General features: G+C 36.1%; 2 protein-coding genes across 4 annotated transcripts in view; both read left to right on the forward strand.

The window, feature by feature from the left end:
* LOC129745291 (E3 ubiquitin-protein ligase ariadne-1) overlaps window positions 1-21,193 on the forward strand; it is a 66,801-nt gene that overhangs the window by 28,400 nt on the left and 17,208 nt on the right. The gene's annotated exons all lie outside the window — the stretch shown is intronic.
* On the forward strand, window positions 8,183-9,298 carry LOC129747868 (40S ribosomal protein S9-like). Its single transcript, XM_055742246.1, has 2 exons — window positions 8,183-8,669; window positions 9,066-9,298. Exons 1-2 carry the CDS (start codon window positions 8,183-8,185, stop codon window positions 9,296-9,298), a joined length of 720 nt encoding a protein of 239 aa, XP_055598221.1.

Genomic DNA, 21,193 nt, shown 5'->3' on the forward strand with positions numbered 1-21,193 from the left:
ACCACTCGCCGTTCAACAATCTACTAAACTTTGGCTCTACCTCTCGGGGTTTGCTCCGCGAGCAACCGAGCAAGAGATTGTGCAACTGGTAAGGAAGAATCTAAAAAATTGCCGTCGATTCAACCGTTAATGTAGCGAAACTAGTTCCAATAGGCAGAAATCTTGACGAACTCAGTTTTGTATCATTCAAAGTTGGAATCGAACCACAACTACGGGAATTAGCGCTCAGCAGCTCTTCTTGGCAGAGAGGCATCACATTCCGCGAGTTCGACTTTCAACAACAGAGAAAGAGTTCCCGAGCAACTTTTTTACCATCTCCAGTTGAGCTCACCGACAAATAGGACAAATAGTGAGTAGAACTTGTGTGGGTCAAACTCAATATCCGCAGTGCATATTATATGACACGTCTACGGGCACAGGCACTCTTCATGAGTTCGGTCTTTATCAATCGCTATCGTAATGGTCCTTGTCGAATCCGCCAGTTTCCGTTCGATTCTAACTATTTTCTACTTTACCAACGCACATCCGTATAATCCAATAGTCGTAGAACAACTGAATAATTACTCTGCTCCTGTTTGAGAACTTGGGATTTTTCTCGCTCGCTCTCAACTTACACGATGATACGCGAAACCCAATAACATGTCAAATTTCGAACTATTTCAACGTTCTTATTTTATATACATATCATTTTATTCATTTCATCTATCCTCTACATTCATCTCCTCCTCTACTCTCAATCTTACTTAAGATTCCGAATTGTTAGATAATTAAAACAAACTATTCTTCTAGTATCAATTTTAAATAATCGCACCAAAAGTCAAAAAGATCATTATAAAATGTAAAGAAATATTCTCCCCACACTTTCATCAGAGAAACGTTTTTTACTTTGTAGATGTTTTTTTTTTCTTATTTATCTCTTTTTCAAACTTCCAGCGATTTGAATGTTTCCCAAACTTCTCCCTTCATTATTTTTTTCGTTTATCATCATTTGTCAATAACGTTTTCAGTTCTAACCAAAGGCTGATCTAGTTTATGTTTTGAAATTCTGTTTGTGCATAACAGTTTTTCGATTATAAAATTCTCAATTATTTTTCCTCAAAGTTCTAGCATTCCAAAACTTTATAAATGTTTAATCTCAATCATTAACCTGTTTTTGTCATTTTGAATTGTTTTCAAAAAAATCACACAAAATTTACTCTAAAATTATCTGCGTTAATGTTACTTTATTTCAATGATTCATTTTTTTATTTGCCTTTATATACCTATAGTATATCTTTTGAAGAATTATGATGTAAACTTCTTTATTTTGAAAATCAGTTTTTGTTTTTTTCTCATTTTTTTTTTATTTTGTTCTTGCTTTCATTACTTCATAATTCATCCATCTCAATCTTCTACTTTTTTTAGGATTTAAATTTATTCAAAAACTATCTTATTTTCTTTTAACAAAATTAACCGTAGCTAATTTTTTTTATATTTAATTTTCAAAATTACATATCTATTTTATTCTTTCCTTAGCTCGATTTTCCAGCTACTTGATTTCAGTCATTCACTTTTTATATTTACATTTACATTTTAATATCTTTTGTTCATACTTTTTCGTTACAATTCTCAATTATAATAATCGGGTTCCATCTTTAATCCCCATTTACTTATTAAGTTTCTATAGCTTTACAAAAACCAAAGCTATTTCATGTCAATCATTTACCATTTTTAGCGATTTGAAATTTTACTCTTCAAAGGTTTATTTTCAAGTTAAGTTTATTTATATGTTTCAATAGTTCTTTCTTTTTTAATCTCAATTTTTCACAATTGTATTTTTTTTAACTCACTCATCACTTTTTTTGTCATCTTTTATTTTCCCATTCATTGAATGTTTTAACTTGCTTTCACTCCTCTAAAACTGCTGTATTTTCAGAGTTTTTCATTTGTGTCATAGTTCTCCTGCTTTATTGGAGCTCTGCCCTTGCGTCAGTTCTCTTATTTTGCTACTAAGCTCCGCCCTTGCGTCAAAACATCACCTTTTTCAATTTTCTTTTTGATTTCCTTCTAATATTGCATTTTGAAACTCTGCCCTTGCGTCAGAGCCTCAACCTTTACAATTTTTTTTTGTTTCCGATTCAATAGTTAATTGTAAAAATTATCCATCCAAAAACTCTGCCCTTACGCGCAGACACCAGATACCCAGACTGACCACTGAAGGCTGATTTTGGCGCTTGTTCCGCAGCGCTATCTACGGGTTATCGTGAAACTAACGGCCACATACACAAAAGGAAAAATCTCGATATATCACACACACATTTGCATTGTGCTATTTGTTTTTTTACATCTAGCGATGAACACGGTCGTTTTTGATTACCTACTTTTGATAAAAAAAAATTACACAATATATTTCGAAAACCACTGAAGAACCGTTTTTGAATTGGAGCGCATTAACCAAATGTGGTTAGAATTCAACCATAAAGCTTATTATAAATACATCGACTTCGACAGAAATGAAAATTGAATGAAAACTTGAGATCTTCTGCACCACTTCCTTATTGCATTGTGGTTGAAAAATAACCATTTTATGACATCTTTGGCTTCATGTGTGAAGATCACTTTCAACTGCAGGATTTCGTTAACCCCGAAACCTCCGCCAAGGGTAAGTTCAAGTTTCCCAAGTAGAAAAATATTGTGACAACCCAATTATTTGTAAATAGTTATGAAACGATCTAGGACTTGTTGAGAAAACGATAAATGACATCGTAAAAACATTCCACTGATTGTATATTGCAAAACTACAGTATATTGAATGTGGCTTTAAATTATATTACTGTTTAGAACTGGTAAATCAGTTGAATGGACGAAATTGGATGGAAATTTTGTTGAATAATCATTTTTCAGTTAGAGTTTCTCAAAACCCTTCGCCTAGCCGAATTTCCGCATTTATAGAGGTTTACAAAAACTGGATAAAACAAATGTAGAGGTAATATTTAACAAAATTGTAAAGCAATGTTTTGTTAGCAGAAGAAGCTTAATGAAATTCGCAACAACGAAATATACCATTAAGTCATCATCTACAACAAAAAACCTGTGTCAGATTTTTATTTACTTTTTTCTCCAATAAATCCTAAAACTCCTCGTTCTATGAAAAATTTAGTCACATTCGAGAAATGTCCTCTTTTCAAAATATCTAACTAAACTTGGATATCAAACTAGCCCTCTTACCGCCCACTGGAAGAGGCAGTTGTGGAAAAGATATTTTTAGCTTTGAGATGATACATTTTCCTGCAAATTTAATACAATTTCATATGACATATGATGATTCTTGACAAACAATCTCAATTATCCGAGTCTGTTTAGTAAGAATAGCTTAGCTTTTCCTGTTCTGTTGTTAAGTTATTTTTTCATTATTATTTTTTTGGTTAAATTTCGAACCAGTTTTTGAATATCGCACGTGTAATTGATTTTATCCATGGGTAAAATAAAACAAACGTGAATTCGTCACATCAAAATCAAAACATTAAATGAATTCACTCACACAGACATACGATATTTGACATTCCATAAAACGACAAGAAAATAAAAATAACTTTCGTTTGCATCAAGATAGAACTGTTCTTTTACCATTCAAAATTCGTTTTGGTGGTGTGGAAAGGCATTGAAATCGATGTATAAGTTTAGTTGGCATCGGTCAAGGAACATTTAAATGACCCTTATTCAAAATTACTTTCGAAATATGGTTTTAACAAAACTTTGAATCAAAGAATTTGGTTGAATGTCAAAGGTGAAAAATTTAGGAAGCAAAGAGAAATGGATTTGAAACATACATTTTGAAATATTCCAAATTCAGTGCAGTTTTTCAACAATTTTTTTTTTTTTGAATAAAAGATTTTTAAGTTGACATTTCTCACGCGCACTTACTCTCGTGTACGGATTAAGATGGGGAAAAAAGTCTTAAAACATGGTCGCTTTTAAGGTTAATTTCCCAGTCCAGTCCAGAATTATACCAAAATCTCGCGTGAGCTTTCATTACGTCGTATGAAACAAAATGTAAACAAACAGTTTTATTACGAAAAAAAATTGACTTAAACTAGTAGCAACTTCTTTCCATTTAGAATATTTGTAGCCTGGACAACATATTCTATATGTGAAATACAAATTTTAAAGTTGTTTTGATAACTTTTGAAGCAATCTCTGTGAATTTTCAAGATGTTTCCTACGACGTAATGAAAGCTCACGCGAGATGGTCATTACAGTTGTTTTTTGACATTTCTCACGCACATTTGAGCAGGGAAAATACCCGGTCGACAAACACGGTCGTTTTTGAGGTTATTTTTCCAAAAATTTATAAGTTTTAGTAAAACTAGCAGCATTATGTCACGAACACTTCCAGCGGCAAATAGGATTAAAGATCTTATCAATACATTCATCACATTTAAATATTTTTCAATATGTGTCAATAACTTATTTCACTCCTCAAACCTATCAAGGTACGAGCCAAGAAAGAGTTAAGATAAATTAGAATTCAAGTTTTTCAAGGAGTTATATATAGTTTTTCTTTTTGGTCGCAGTCAACCTTTCAGATTAAGACGAACAATTCCGAACTCAATGAATTATTTATAACAGACATTATAATTTTCATACTGTTAATCAGCCGGATAAATTAATTTTGAAATCAAAACTGAATCTCAAAATTAATTGGCTCTGAACTAAGGAGCGCTATAACGTTGGGTTTTTCATCTCAATCGACCAACAGTCATTGTTTGTATACCATTCATCTCTTATTATGATACAGTAAATTAAAGTAAACAATTAACATTGAAGACAAAAACGATAATGAAAATATTTGGGATATGATTTCAAATACTAATAGGTGATTCAATCAAGACGGTTTTTATTTGGCTTGTTAATTATCAAGTGTAATTTTTTTCTTGATGAAGCACAGTAGTTTCACGATGCCCCGACAGATGGCGTATGATTCTGGGCGACTTGTAGTTGTATGGATTCAAGCGCCACTGATCAGTCTGGGTATCTGGTGTCTGCGCCTTACATCAGAACTCCATTATCAGCCTGCCATTTATCAAAACTCTTTACTTTTAACCAGAGCTCTGCCCCTGCGTCAGAGCTCTGCCATATCAAAACATTTAAAATTGTTTCTCCTGTTCACTTCACTTGAATTCTCCCAGACGAAACACTAAGATAATTTCCTTTGTTTTCAATATCACCTCAATAACTTACCTGGCGGAGGGAGTCTCAACTGCGCCATTGTCGAATCCGCCAGTTTCCGTTCGATTCTAACTATTTTCTACTTTACCAACGCACATCCGTATAATCCAGTGTTCGGCATCGCTAACTGAAAAATTAGCGCCGCTAATTAAATCGCTAACTCATTCAAAGTTAGCGATCGCTAATTAAAAACGCTAAATGTACCGAAAAAGTTATCGCTTCACGCTTAAAGCGCTAATCGCTAATCACTAACTGTTGATACACATAAGGCAGGACAAATTCTTCTATTGTCACCCTGAATAAGGCCGGAACAAATTTCAAATTCTTTTTTTGACACTTAAACTTGAAACATCACGAAGGTGGTAAAAAAAATCCAAATTTTCAATAAATTGGAACAAACTGGACAAAAGCTTGCATGCAACGAACATGCATGCAATCTACAGTTCACCATATCGAAAAATTGAATTGTTTTAGATGAAAAATTTGAGAAATAATCTCGAATCCAAGGGCTGATTCAATTATCATCTTTCACAGTCTGATTCACGCTCTTTAAATTGTTTGAATTCGCTAGGAATTTATAAATTTTTTCAATAAACTACCTTAAACTGTATTTATTTCCCCCTTTGGAATTTTCGATAATTGAAGGGGAGAAGAGGAAAGGGGGGGTTGTTGAAAAAAGAAGAATTTGATATTTGTTCCGGCTTGGTAATATATAGGTGAATAAATAATAAATATAAATAAGAATAATTAAAATTTAAATATTTTATTGGAAGTTAGATGAATTGATCGAATTTTTATATATTTAGATGAACAAAACACAATCTGTCGAAGATTAGAATTGTATCACCTCTCGTTCAAAAAATTAAAAAAAAATCGAATTTTCGAACAATTACAACAGTAACTTTAAAAATGTGGAAGATGTAGTTTTGTATTGTCTAACGCCATTTACATATTGAATTTTATTTTATCTGTGAATGTTGCGAAAAGAAGTGGTAAAAAGGGAAAAAATGACCCAAAATACAAATTTTCTGACTCTATTATGCATTCCTACACTAAGACTTTTAGAAGTGAAAATTTTAGCTTGCAGCACAAATTGGGGTCAGAATGATACTCAATGTCACCTTAACAAAATGACAAGAAGTATATTATATCAGTAATAATTCGAGAGATTGATGCATTGGATGTTAGCGGACTTCAATTAGCGGAACCGAAAATTAGCGGAACTTTTTAATTCGCTAGCTCAATCAAAACTTAGCGCCAAAATTAAACCGCTAACAAAAAGTTAGCGAACTAACTAGCGATTAGCGGATTAGCGCTTTTGTGCCGAACACTGGTATAATCCAATAGTCGTAGAACAACTGAATAATTACTCTGCTCCTGTTTGAGAACTTGGGATTTTTCTCGCTCGCTCTCAACTTACACGATGATACGCGAAACCCAATAACATGTGAAATTTCGAACTATTTCAACTTTCTTATTTTATATACATATCTTTTTATTCATTTCATCTATCCTCTACAGTCCTCTCCCATACCAATACACCGCGGACGTTCTTATATCGTCACTTTGGCATTATGTGATTTCCACATTTGGCGATCCTTCCAGGAGCCGATTTTTGGGCCAAAATGAGATATAAAATTTTTTTTAACACTGATTACGAAAAACAGGTTTAAAGATTAAGCCTTTTGAGTGAGACAAGCTTCCTAAGTCTAACCACTTCATAAGAGGTTTTGAAATGCAAGCCGAGTGTGCTGCGCCTGCTAGTATTGCTGCCGTGAATTGCGAGACAAAATGTCTGCGCCATATTGCGAGCTTGAAAAGCTGCGCCTGCGAGCATACTCTGCTGCGCCGTATTGCGAGCTGAATGAGCTGCGCCTGCGAGCCAAATAGGCTGCGCCTTATTGCGAGCTTGAAAAGCTGCGCCAGCGAGCATACTATGCTGCGCCGTATTGCGAGCTGAATGAGCTGCGCCTGCGAGTCAGATAGGCTGCGCCTTATTGCGAGCTTGAAAAGCTGCGCCTACGAGCATACTTTGCTGCGCCGGATTGCGAGCTTAATAAGCTGCGCCTGCGAGTCAGATAGGCTGCGCCTGCGAGCATACTGCGCCCTATTGCGAGCTGAGTAAGCTGCGCCTGCGAGCCGAATAGGCTGCGCCTTATTGCGAGCTGGAAGAGCTCCGCCTGAGAGCATACTATGCTGCGCCTTATTGCGAGCTGAATGAATGGGCTGCGCCTGCGAGTCGAATAGGCTGCGCCTTATTGCGAGCTGGAAGAGCTGCGCCTGCTAGCATATTTTGCTGCGCCGTATTGCGAGCTGAATGAGCTGCGCCTACGAGCCGAATAGGTCTTTTCTGATTGCGAGCTGGAAGAGCTGCACCAGTTGAAAGCGCCTAGTTGCGAGCTGTGTCTGCATATTAAGTCCGCGTCGATTTGCGAGTTTAATATACTGCAATCTTAAGAGCCGTGCTTATACCCAAGCTAATTGTGCTGTGCTGCGCCTGAATGCGCAAATGTTAACCAATTGAGCTGGACTTGAATGCGAGCTATGTGCTGCTCCAAATGCGAGCCAAATGGGCTACGCCTGAATGCGAGATATGTGCTGTTCCTAAATGCAAGCCAAACGGACTGCGCCTGGATGGGACCTGTGTGATGTACTTGAATGCGTGCTATATGCTGCGCCTAGTTAATGCGATGCTGTAAGTGCTGTGACCTAAATGTGCATAATATATGCAAGTTAAGAGTGTTGCGCAATGTGAGAACTTCTGTTAACTGTAGAGAATTATATTTTGTGGATTACGCTGGTTCCAAGCCACCCTTACGAACTGCGACACGTGCTATCTAAATACATAGGGCAGATTTGCTGTGGCTCATGCAATTCGGTCAGTTGATCAAGCACTAGTAGTTGCGTTTTTTTTTATTGTGGAATTTTGACGATTCAACACCTATAAGTGGACAGTTAGAAATGATGGTGTATCATGGTAAACCACCGCATTCCGTCGGTCTTCTCAAAGACCTATGTGACGCCACGTTATCCGTTTGCAAAGTCGCGCCTGGATGCGGAATTGAAAATCATCGGACAGCACAGTCTGCATAACAAGCGCGAGGTATGGCGCGTCAAGTACACGCTGACCAAGATCCGTAAGGCGGCCGGAGAGTTGACGACCCTGGAAGAGAAGAACGACAAGCGTCTGTTCCAAGGTAACACCCTGGTTCGTCGGCTGATCCGTATCGGTGTGCTCGACGAGTCTCTCATGAAGCTCGATTATGTGTTGGGTCCCAAAATTGAAGATTTCTTGGAACGCTTTCTGCAGACTCAAGTGTTCAAGCTAGGATTGGTCAAGTCGTACCATCACGTTCGTGTTCTGATCCGCCAGCGTCACATCCGTCCAGAACGCGTCAAGAGGAAAAACATGCAGAAGGGTCGGGGAGGCAGCGGTGAAGCTGAAGAGGAAGAAGAGCTACGTAAGCTACGTAAAACCTTACGAAGAGAAGATGTATTGTGAAAAACAATATGTGCTAAAAAATGCAATCAAGCAGAAGTTGTTGCTTATAAATGAGAGTTAAAATATCTACTGGAAAGAGCTTCAATCACAAGTTTGAGAAGAAAACCCAATGCTTGGAAGTCATTGAGAATACGTATACAATTTAATATAAATTTTTCCTTCACTTTTTCGGAGAGGAGGGTGAATGTGTGGGTCAAACTCAATATCCGCAGTGCATATTATATGACACGTCTACGGGCACAGGCACTCGTCATGAGTTCGGTCTTTATCAATCGCTATCGTAATGGTCCTCTCCCATACCTATACACCGCGGACGTCCTTATATCGTCACTTTGGCATTATGTGATTTCCACAGAACTCATTCTCAATGCATCTTACCGTACCAACACCAAACACTTCAGAGCATTCCATCTGTCGTTAGAGCTCACTCAACACGCCCCACTGATCGACAACAACAATTCTCTGAGTCACCACGAACCACAAAACACTCAAACACGCCTTTGCTCCCTGACCGATATACTACAATCTACCATCAAAACGTTCGTGGATTGCAAACCAAAACAGCTGACTTTTACTTGGCGCTTTTGAGCTCCGACTACGACGTCATTACTCTTACAGAGACATGGCTAAACGAAAACATTACGAACTCTGAGCTCACTAACCGATACACGATACATAGGCGCGATCGCTCGATAAACACTAGCCAATACCAACGCGGTGATATTTTTGATCGGCGTAAAAAACGACAAAAACAGCGGTTCTGTAATGATCGAGAACGCTGTAAACCTGGAGTTAATCGTTGTTAAGACTAAATTAGCCAGCCACTCATTATATGTTGGAAATGTTTATATTCCACCCAACTCAAGCGTAAGTCAGTACGAGCAATACGTCGCGTGCTTGAACGAATGATCAGAGAAAATAAGCGATCATGACGAAATTGTGTTGGTTGGCGATTATAATCTTCCACGCCTTCATTAGGTCATTGATGATGATATCGGTTGTTTAATTCCGTTGAATGTTAGCGCTTAACAAGAATCACTTCTGATTGAATCAATAGGACTTTTTGGTCTCTGTCAGGTTAACAATTTTCGCAACACGAACGGACGATTACTTGACCTAGCATTTGTAAGCGATCCAAGCAGATCTGAGATTTTCGAATGTCCAAAACCTCTTTCGAGAATTGATCAGCACCATCAACCGATTATTATTAAGCTGACCATCGATTTCTCACAGTACATCGAATCTTAAGACGAAATTTACTACGACTTTAAACAATACGATTATGATTTAGTTAATGCAATAATTTGTACTGCCAACTGGAGCATGCTGGACACAGCCGACAACGTAAACGACGCAGTAGAATACTTTTACTCGATTTTATTTGCTATTATACGCCAAAACGTTCCAACCAGAAGACGTAAACGTAAAGTTCATGCTAATCAACCATGGTGAAATGTCGAAATCGCCTTCGCAAAGCCCGGAAACACTATTTTCGCCACAAGAGCGATCAGAACAGATTTGAACTGCTTGAGCTTGAAAGAAATTATAAATCGTTAAACGCACACCACTTTCAAATCTACACGGAAAACATCGAGAGGAGTTTGAAGAACAATCCAAAACATTTCTGGTCCTATATTTACAAACGCATAACCGGCGCCGATGTCCCTGCCAACATGTTTTACGATAATATCTCCGCCACCACCCCGCTGGAAATTGCAAATATGTTCTCTTCGTTCTTTCGAAGAGTGTTAAGTAATAATTTACCACCTTTGGATCAATCGTACTTGAATGGCTTGCCTGAGTACACCGTGGTCCTTCCGCCTGTTACGTTCACCGATGACGAAGTCCTATCCAAACTGCAAGCAGTAGATTCCGAGAAAGATCCCGGTCCTGACCAGCTTCCTCCGCTATTTGTTAAAAAATGTGCTACGAGCCTGTACCATCCTGCGAGAATAATTTTTAATCGATCTTTAACCGAGGGCATTTTTCCATAAGCCTGGAAAGCAGCTTCCATAACACTTATTCACAAATCCGGAAACGTTGAAAACGTCGAGAACTATAGAGGAATCTCCATCCTTAGTTGCATTCCCAAAGTTTTCGAGCGGCTGATCCACGAAGCAGTCTACCCTTCAGTCCACAAGTTGATTTCGCCTTGTCAACATGGTTTTATGCGCAAAAGGTCAACCACGTCAAACTTGATGTCGTTTGTTTCATCGCTGATCGACAACATGCGAAACCAAATCCAAACAGATGCTTTATACATCGACTTTAGTAAAGCGTTCGACAAAGTCCCGCACATACTGGCGGTCGACAAACTTAATAGAATGGGATTTCCGCAATGGTTAACGCAATGGATCCTTTCTTATTTAACAGGTCGCAATGCGTATGTGAAAATTGGAGCAACTCTATCAGAAACATTTCAGATCACGTCAGGTAGTATTATTGGACCTCTGTTGTTCGTATTATTTATAAATGATCTCGAAGTCGTAATCCAATCGAACAAATTATTTTACGCAGACGACTTGAAATTTTTTAGGACTGTTGAAGATCGAGCCGACTACTTAGCGCTTCTCTGCGACTTAGATGCTATTGCATCTTGGTGTCAGACAAATGGAATGGAAGTCAACACGAAGAAAAGTTACTCAATAACATTTACACGCAAAAAAAACCTGTTTATATTTTGAATACACCATGGGCGAAGAGACTATAGCAAAAGTTTCTTCTGTGAAGGACTTGGGCCTCGTCTTGGACACCAAGTTGACATTCGATGAACACATCTCCGCATCGATCAGCAAAGCCTACTTTCATAGAACACACAGAACTTCAGAGACATCTACTGTCTGCGAACTCTGCTCTGTACACACGTTAGAAGCATACTGGAGTACGGAATACAAATTTGGGCACCGTTCTACTCAGTTCACATCAATCGCATCGAAAAAGTTCAAAAACGGTTCCTCCGATATGCTCTCCGACGCCTACCGTGGAATGATCCTATTTTACTACTCAATTGATTAACCTGCCAACTCTCGACCAGCGAAGAACTCTGCTGCAACGTATGTTCGTATTCGACCTGCTAGCAAACAACATCGACTGCAACGCACTGCTAAACCGCTTACCATTCAACGCTCCTTCACGGACTCTGCACCACCTACCGATGTTCCGGTTACCGTTATCTCGTACTGTTTATTCTTTTAATAGTCCCTTAGTTTCATGTTGTAGACGCTTCAATGAAATCAGTGATCGCTTTGATTTTAACATTTCCAAAAATGCATTTAGACTTAGAATGAGCAGGTCATAAGCAGTCTGTGCGAATAAGTGTAATTCGAAGACAAGTAAATAAATAAATTTGACTTCAATCCCTTGGGTTGAAGAGATAAAAGAGAAGGTTTTGCCAGGGCTAAGATCTCTTGTTTTTTTAAAGGATATCATAGAATCTTCTTTATGCATCTGAAACAAGTTAGAAGCCGCTAAACTTCCAACGGATTAGGACAGAGTCGGTCATCATGGCCTATGGGTCACTTTTTTCTTTGATCCATAACTTCTTTATTACAATAGATAAAATGAAAAAGATAAATTGTATAAATTTTCTACATTTCTAACGTATCATTGGGTTTTTTTTTAAATTTTTTTTGTAAATTATTTTCCCAGATTCTAACTGTTAAAAAAATTTTTTTTTGGATTTTGAAAAATGGTTTGGCATCGTGGACTACCATATCCAAATTGACCAAATAACATACAAAGTTTATGAGTTGACCCATGTTGTTATTTGAAAGTAAATTTAGGTGAGGAAATAAAAAAAGAGAGTTGTGTATGCTCGAATAATCTCAAAAACCTGTTCAAACGACGTTATCAAATCTAAATCCAGAAATATTCCTTGACACCTGAGACACTCAGACTCATTATAGGTTTAATCGATATATATTCAAAATAGTGTTCAAATGCTCCTACAACCAAAGTGAATAAAGTAAATTTGAAGACAAAGTACCTTAGGTTGATTCTGAATAACAAGTTCTCAACCTAAGCTGGAAATCAAGTAAAAATTATCGCAACAGTATTTATCTCTAATTCCCTTAAAACAAAGGTTTTCCCTACACAAAACTGGTAACCAAGGTTGCCGAGATCACAGAAAAATCTATAATTTCACAAAATTTTGAGCAAATTTTCACCCCAGAAACTCGTTTTTTAATTATATTTTTAATGTATATAAAACTTTTGGATTTCTAACTTTTAATTGGAAAAATATGATAAGATTGTTTATGTTAATTGATTTTTCTGATGCCAAATGTAAAAAAATACCCAATTTGTCATGCGTTTTCATTAAAATTAATGAGGAGTAGTATAACAGAAAACCATCACATAATTTTTGGGTCAAATCGCAGAAAGTCAGAATATTTTTTGCAAAAAATACAGATTTTTTTCGGCAGCTTTGCTGGTAACCTTAAAGTGTCTTATCAACCGTTTACCTCCGACTATTTTCATTATTAATTTATTTGGAAGAACTTTGCGTTTACCAAACGAGATTTTTTTTAACTCAAAACTACCGTCACTATGGCAGTGTGCGCATGATTTGATGATTTTTGTGACGGAGAATACTTTCACGTTTTTGCCACCCACCTCATGCCCTTTCTCCTGTCCTCCGCTCCTCTGCATATCATCTCGTGTATTCCTCCTAGTCCTAGTCCTATTATAGCGCTCCCTCTCTATTTTGCGATATAAATTTAACGATCTCCACAGATCGCTGGCATACAACATCAAATTTCCACCTCTTCGTTCCTCCTCAGCCACCTTTTCCTTTTATCGCTCGCCTTCAGGCAAAAATAATACCACAAAAGCCACCCACTACTCGTCGCCCGTTTTATCGCATTCGGCAGAAATACCATCCAGCATACATAGGTACAAGGCTGCTGGAAAGTACGGCCCTTGGAAATGTTGTGGCGGTGTGGTGGAACTTTGATTTTATTACACTATTTCAAAGGTATCGAGTTATTATCTTTTTTTTTTCAATGCATAGAATTTATCATTCCGCGGAATGGTATGGCGAAACCAACTATGGTTAAGATTAGGCAACGAGATGCAGAGTAATGCTTGAAGTTGCTGGGAAAACTATACTATTTCATGAAGAACAAACAGAAAAAGTTGAGGTGATGAAGGAGTATAAAAATTAGAAAGGTAAACACTATCGCATGGTAGTACACAATAATGGTAACTATTTGAAATCAATAGTGATATTTTTTCTTAAATGAACACATGGAGACGTTTAAAGATGTAAACTTGTTTGTATTGAACAATGAGTAATTCATGAGATAGCTTTCATAACAAAACATATGTATGTTACATGAAAAATATGCATCCTTTCTTTTCTTCTTCTTCTTCTTCTTCTTCTTACACCAACATGGCCAAAACTTGTATGCATCCTGGAAAATGAAAAACTTGCGTTCCTCATTTTTTCTTTTCAACATAGTGTCTGATACATGAAACATGCATTGCAGATACGAGGGAGGGATGAAGCGTGGAGTTCCCTGCCAAACGCTTTTTATGATTAAATAAGTAATAAAGTGCCAATGTATTTGTAAAATTGAAAGAGAAAAATAAAATGGATTGATCTCACCCGAAACTCCAAGGTTTAACGCCAATTCAAACAGGTAATCACATTTTTACAGCAAGCAAGAATTTTTATGTTGGTTATTTCTTGTAGACAACTGTTTATCACAATCGTTTTTTTTTCTAAAAATCTTTATCTGTTCTTCTCAGGCCCTTGTCAAAATTTCATTACTTTCACAGAACCTTTTTTCCAGATTCTTCTTACATATCAGCAATCGTAGCAAGCCACGAAAAACTTTGCGTGTTATCTTTAGCTCACCTATTACAACAAGAAAAAAAGGTGTTGGGGCAAATTTATGGACACTTATCTAATCACTGACTTGTATCAAATCTTGTCGAAGAAACTATTTGAAACACATTCCCGTCACTTTCAGATGCCACGATTCCTCCTTTTCAAACTCCTTGGAACGTTGGCCGTTAACGTGACAGAAAAAACTTGGAAAAACTCGAACAAAACAATATGAAAAAAAAGACTTGAATAAACAACGGCTGATAGAACTTTTTAAATTTCCTTTCTTAAACTCTAAATGAAATTCCCTATCAATATTATTGAAAAAAAAACCCCCTGGCCTTCCGGTAATCACTCCAATGATAAACCGCAGTGGTGGTTGCACTTCTTCGTCGTTTAACTTTGATTTTTGTAACTAAAATTTAATTGAAAAAAACTTTTGCGGACGATGATAAAAACACGTTCCTGCTTTGTATCCTTTCTTTTAATGATAAAAAATAACGATAACTTATATGTACTATGCATTCAATCAAAAGTAGTCCAAAATATCAGCAAGAAAAGCCATAAATATATTCAGAACAGAGAATATGAGAATATTATGTAGGGTAGAGTCGGGGGAAACGTGGACAACTCTACATATCTCAGCTGTGTATTGAGATTAAAATCTCAACCCAACTGTCATCGTCGTCGCTTTGCATAAGCATAGGGGAGAGTGAGAATATGTGATCCCTGGGGATACTTGATTCCTTCGCTATATCTCGAAACAGGAATGTCTTACAAATACCAAATGTTCTAGAAAAATGTACCGAATAGAGCAAAATAACAATGCTGTTATCTCAACCAATTTTCGAGTTATTGAACTTTGTTTGAAAAATTTAACAAAATGTGATTTGAAGATCATTTTTAATCACTTTTGCCGCAGCCTGTGGCGTAGAGGATAACATTCAAGTCTTCTAAGCCAGTGGGTATGTGATCGAATCCCGGGCACGTCATACATAGTACACTTTCTTTTAGCATTTGTGAGATGCAAGCCATCATATCCTCGAAAGATGTACGCTTAGAGTTAAGAAAAAGGAATATTTTTGAGGAAACATCAAGTTTCATTGAGATCCTGTATGTGTTTGTGTTCGTTTTTTAAAATGTCTCTCACCTGAAAAAATTATAATAAAAAGATTTATTCAAAAATGTCAATCTTTAGAGTTTAATTTGAACCTCATTTTGCCATATTTTTTCACAGCAATAGGAAACTCTCAATTTTTTTTAAGAAGAAGTTTTCCGAAATGTATATTATGGGTATAATTAATCCCTAGAGTCCAAAATGATGTTCTTTTCTTCTGAATGGATCGTGATCATTGGTTATCGTGCAATTACTAATATTTGTCCGAAAACAAATGTGTATCCAGTAATTATCTGTTAAAAAGGACTAAAAATACTGTATTTTTAACAAAAAACAGCAAATTGCGCCTTTAAGTATGCAATAATTCTAGGGTAGTAGGCAGACTTTTGAAATTCTTTTTGTCTGTAACTGAGAAATGAGAACTAATATCGCAAAAATTAGTTAACGGCTCGATGCACGGTTGTAGACGATACACCCAGCTTATTTGCGGCATCTCGGAGAGAGAGGTTAGGGTTTCGCTTGAAACTACCAGCAACTCTCTTTGCCGTCTCAGCGGCTTCCGTTTTTCGATTTCCCCCCGATCCAGACTACCTGGCTGTCGACAAACGATCCACAAACAGTTTAATTACATTTGTAACGGTTGATTTGGCAACTTTTAGCGATTTTGCCAGCTTTGCGTGCGAGTAGCTCTTCTTTTTTGGACGACATTTTGACAACTGAAGAGTGAATTCCAAAATCAAAATAGAAGCAACATTCTACACATACACACCTTCAAAGTGAGGGGTGTTCAGGTTTTTTAAATGCAAAATTGAAAGAAATATGTCAAGTTGATATAGCCCAACTTTTGACCGTATCACCCTTTAACTTAAAAAATATCAACTTTTGGAGCATAAAAACTTGAAATTACACGCTGTCAGAAAATGCAAAAGACGGTGAGCTTCAAATTTTTTCCAAAAAGATATGATGAAAATAATAAAAGGGGATCAAGTATCCCCATTCTCCCCTATATGTATTTCTATGCGTTGTAACAACACTGTTATGTTATTAACTTATGTACGCAACATAGCTTAAAAAATATACTTTCATAATTAAACAAGCACTCGCAAATTTCATTGGTGGTAAATCTTAAGTTCATAACAAAAATACGCTTATATGCTTATAGTCTTAGTTTTGTCATGCTGTTGAACATAGAAAAAGTATTTTCCATGAATTATCAATAAGTCACTAAAACGCAATCAATTTGCAAATCATAGTTTATGGGGAATCATGGGCCACATAATGTGGGGTATCTTGGGCCACCTATATTTTGGTGTTTTTATACACATTCATAACTTCAAATAGGTTCATCCTATCTGTAAAGTTTTCTCATGCCAAATGAAGAGTTAAGAAAAATATCATAAATATCATAATAACATAAATAAATAAAAGGAATTTAGAAAAACGTTCGCAAACCAAGTTTTTGAAATTATTCGAGCAACAAGAACTCTTTTTTTTATTTGCTCACCTGAAATGGCTTTCAAATAAAAACATGAATTATGAAATTACAGTTTTAGGTCAACTCATAAACTTTGTATGTTATTTGGTCAATTTGGATATGGTGGCCCACGATTCCCCAATTTCCTAATGTTACGTTAGAAATGTAGAAAATCATACCATTTATTTAAATCTTGGACTGGCAAATAGAAATTCGCTGCAGCATTTTTTTACTTTTCAACAAAAAACTGAGCACTTTTTGAAAAGAGCTGTAATCGTTTATGATTAAAACTCGTTCCGGTACCAAACAACATAAAAAACTATTGTTTATATGAAGATGAGGCATGCTTACCCAGCAAGCATTTTTGTAACTGTATTCTCACGCTGTTTTAATATACGTTCCATATAGAGTATAGAATGATCGTATGAAAGTTGAAAAAACAGCATTTACCTACTAAAGTGGAGGCAATATACATACATAAATTTCATTCCTATCTTAAGCGACTAAAACTACACCAATCGGGCGTAATTCGATACCTTATTCGTTCCTACCAGAAGAATACGAGAGAGCACAAGATTTTGCTCTCACAGCCTTCAAATCGTTGACAGCTACAATATTTTCCAGTTCTCTCATTGGTCAACGGTCAATATTACTAAATTCCCATCCCAATTTAGAACTAGAAAGAAAACACATCAACAATTTTGTTTGCAGATTATATACGCACGAGTATTAAAGTTTAATGTATTTTAACAAAACTGTTGAAAATCTTGTTTGTTTTTGTTTTACTTTGTATAACAATTAATTTTGTTCATACCATGTGCCAAAAGCGGATTATCCTGCACTGGTTAGATATGTTGATCTATCAGCTGTATGTGCTTATTACCCAATATGCTCACTTACGAACACTTTCCCCAAACGGCTTTAAAAAGGTACTCATCATTCCAGATATTTCAATGTCCTCTCGCCTGCAGCTAGGTGAGGCAAATAGAAATTCGCTGCAGCATATTTTTTTCTGTTTTTCAACAAAAAAAACTGAGCAGTTTTCGAAAAGAGTTCTAAGGCTATGATCATTTAGTATCTGGGCAGTTACAAACGTGTGTATTTTAAAAACTTTTCATTTGATCGAAAATCTTTCTATGGAGGAAATGAAGGTGTTAATATGACATTTAATGTAAAAATATAAAAAAAAATTTATCAATGATTTCAAGAAATACTCTAACTTTTTTCAGTCATGTATTGATTTTTTTTTATCACAGAAGCAAAACCTTTGCAAAATCATTATATTTTACACAAACTCACCTGAAAAAAGCAATTAGAATCTGGTTGGAACCTTTTCATGAGTAGGCATCTCGAAGAATTTGATCTCTTAAATCCGGTTTTAACATATTTTTTTTTTGTCCATCAGAACACATCTGGCAAATTGCGTAAAAACCGGATGCACAGATTGCAATTTTTGGAACTGATCATTATTAGTTATTAACTTGATGTCTACTAGTCAGGCAACACTTTTTGCCTGCCAGAAATGGATTTTTGCAATATTTAAGGGGTCTGCATTCAGTTATCCCCAATAACCATAGCATTTTTACCATATTTAAGATCAAGGGTTGCACTCCGATGGTTGGTTTGAACTTCGTGAGGATCCTAGAGTGGCTCCTTATACTTCTTAACCATTTGGTCCAAAACAAAATCAGAAAAAATCAACAGTTCATGAGCTTTCAAGTCAACAATGAAGAATTTTTGAGGCGCGAAATGCGTGAAAGGAGCAAATTTGTGCAAAATTATTTTTACCATGCCTTTTTGCATCGTAAATATCTCAAACACACGTTAACTTAAAAATCTAGCAAAAATAGGCAAGATAGTCCTTTTCATAACCAACACAACGCTACTAAAGTTTTGCATATCCGAGCTCTATTAACGTAGCTATCACCGAAATAAAGTGCCCGGATACTAAATGATCATAGCCTTAATCGTTTAAGTCTTAAACTTTAAGATAAAAATTTATTCCGGAGCCGACCAAAACCAACAAAACTATTGATTTATGTATCAGGCATGCTCAGTTTGTTGAGATTTGCAAACCTGCAACGAAAACCTTTCTTAAAGTCTTATAAAAGTTTTTACAATGATTATTTTCAAGAAACAAAATTTGTTACTCGCTCACTGGTCGGTGATTTAATCAGACCAATTTGCCATTTGTGCGATTTTTTCTTCATTATTCCTGTTTTCCAGCCCTGGGCCCAAAGTTCTTCGAAATAACACGTTATCTCGTCCACCATATTGGTTGGCAGATTTCCAGAATGATGATGTAGTTATTAAAATTAGTTAGCGTTGTACTGAATTCTTCAGTATTTCCATAGAAACTAATTTTTGTGGCTGTAACTTGTACGCCACTGTCCTCAAAATGCACAATTTTCGTGAAAATTTGTAATACTCGAAAGTATTTCCAAGCAAGTTGAAAGCTTTAAAATTGAAAATACCGCAAGAGGACACATCTAATAGTCTTAACAAATCAACGCGCAAGTGGAATTAATAAATAATCTTTTCTCGTAATAAAAGATTAATAATAGTTAGAATAATTTTACCACGAAGTACACAGTAACAATAAAAATGAAAAGAAAACTATTGTGGTACCGTGCTTGCTATTTGTTGTTTGTTTATCTGTCTGGAATTTTAACACTATCGTTTTATTCATCCTTACAATACCGTGCTTGCGGTATTGTCGACTATGACGTCTTTTGAATTAACAATATATTTCACGGTGACTTTGAAAATGATGGTAATGTCGAAATTAAAAGTGGTTGATAAATATTGACATATAACGATGAAGTTTATTGTTAAATTGTAAATCATTGTTCGGTTATATTTATACCACAGAGAACAGACGTACAAGCTCGAACAAAAAATCTTTAAAAAAGTGTGTAAAATTTCAAATGCTGACACCCAAAAATTCCTTAAAAATTGACTTGAAACAGTGCCATCTATTGCGCCGTTCAAAAGTTACAAATCAAATTTTCACAGTTCTCTTTGGTGTATTTGGAGACAACTGGTGACTAAGCTAAAAAGGAAAAATTGGTTAAAATGTTCGTTGGAAATTTTACACAAGTTTCGTGAAATAGCTTGTACGTCTGTTCTTTGTGTTTATACCATGGTCTTTGGTATTCGGATATAGTTCTTTCAAAACTGCCCAAGCTATTTCGAATGAACGGAAATTACAATAAACCCCTGATTGATGGTGATGAACCAACTTTCAATGAGTCGAAAACCCCAGCCTACTAAAAAGTTTCAGCACATCATTGGAATGACTAACAAAACTGTTCAACCGGTTTTTTGTTAAAAAAAAAACTTATTAAAAACCCCCTTTACAACAATAGAAATAACCATGTCAAAATCCTCGCTAGTCTCGTCGTGTAGGCCCCGATAAATTTTCAACTAGAGTTTCCTGCTAACTGGTACAGTTGCACTCGAATATGTACGCCCTTTTGCTGGTCGTCATGACGAGGAGCAGTTAAATACCTATTTTTTTTGTTGCCTTTGTCACGTGAAGAAAAGAAAACAAAACAAAACTCTTTCAACGACAACAAGAGATAAACGAACCATGTGAATGTATAGGAGTCAAGCATGAAGTCTGCAGCAGAAAAGTCTCGCCTAGCGATCGAGGTGATGATGATAATTACTTTTTACAGTACTGTACCCGGGCAGAAGCAATTTCTTGGTTTGGTTTTTTTTTGTTACAAAAAGAAGAAACAAGTAATACAGCGAACGATGTTACACATACAACGGAACGATATGATAAGCTAGTGGTACCAACACAATTAATAACTCCACAAGGGCAAGAAAAGGTCGCCGTTATCAGCTTAAAACGAACAGCGACAATAAAAATCTAATTTTCAAAACGAGCTAAACAAACAAACAGGTTTTCCAAACATTCTTTGCAGTCGTACAGCGAAGCGTCAAACTCGAAATTTATGTAGATATACATGTAGGTACATATGGTGCCATTTGTATTTAGTATAGTCTCAGTCAAAAATTCATTTAGGAAAAATAAATAGAAAGAAAACAACATAA

The sequence above is a fragment of the Uranotaenia lowii genome, chromosome 2 (genome assembly GCF_029784155.1).
Source record: "Uranotaenia lowii strain MFRU-FL chromosome 2, ASM2978415v1, whole genome shotgun sequence".
NCBI lineage: Eukaryota > Metazoa > Arthropoda > Insecta > Diptera > Culicidae > Uranotaenia > Uranotaenia lowii.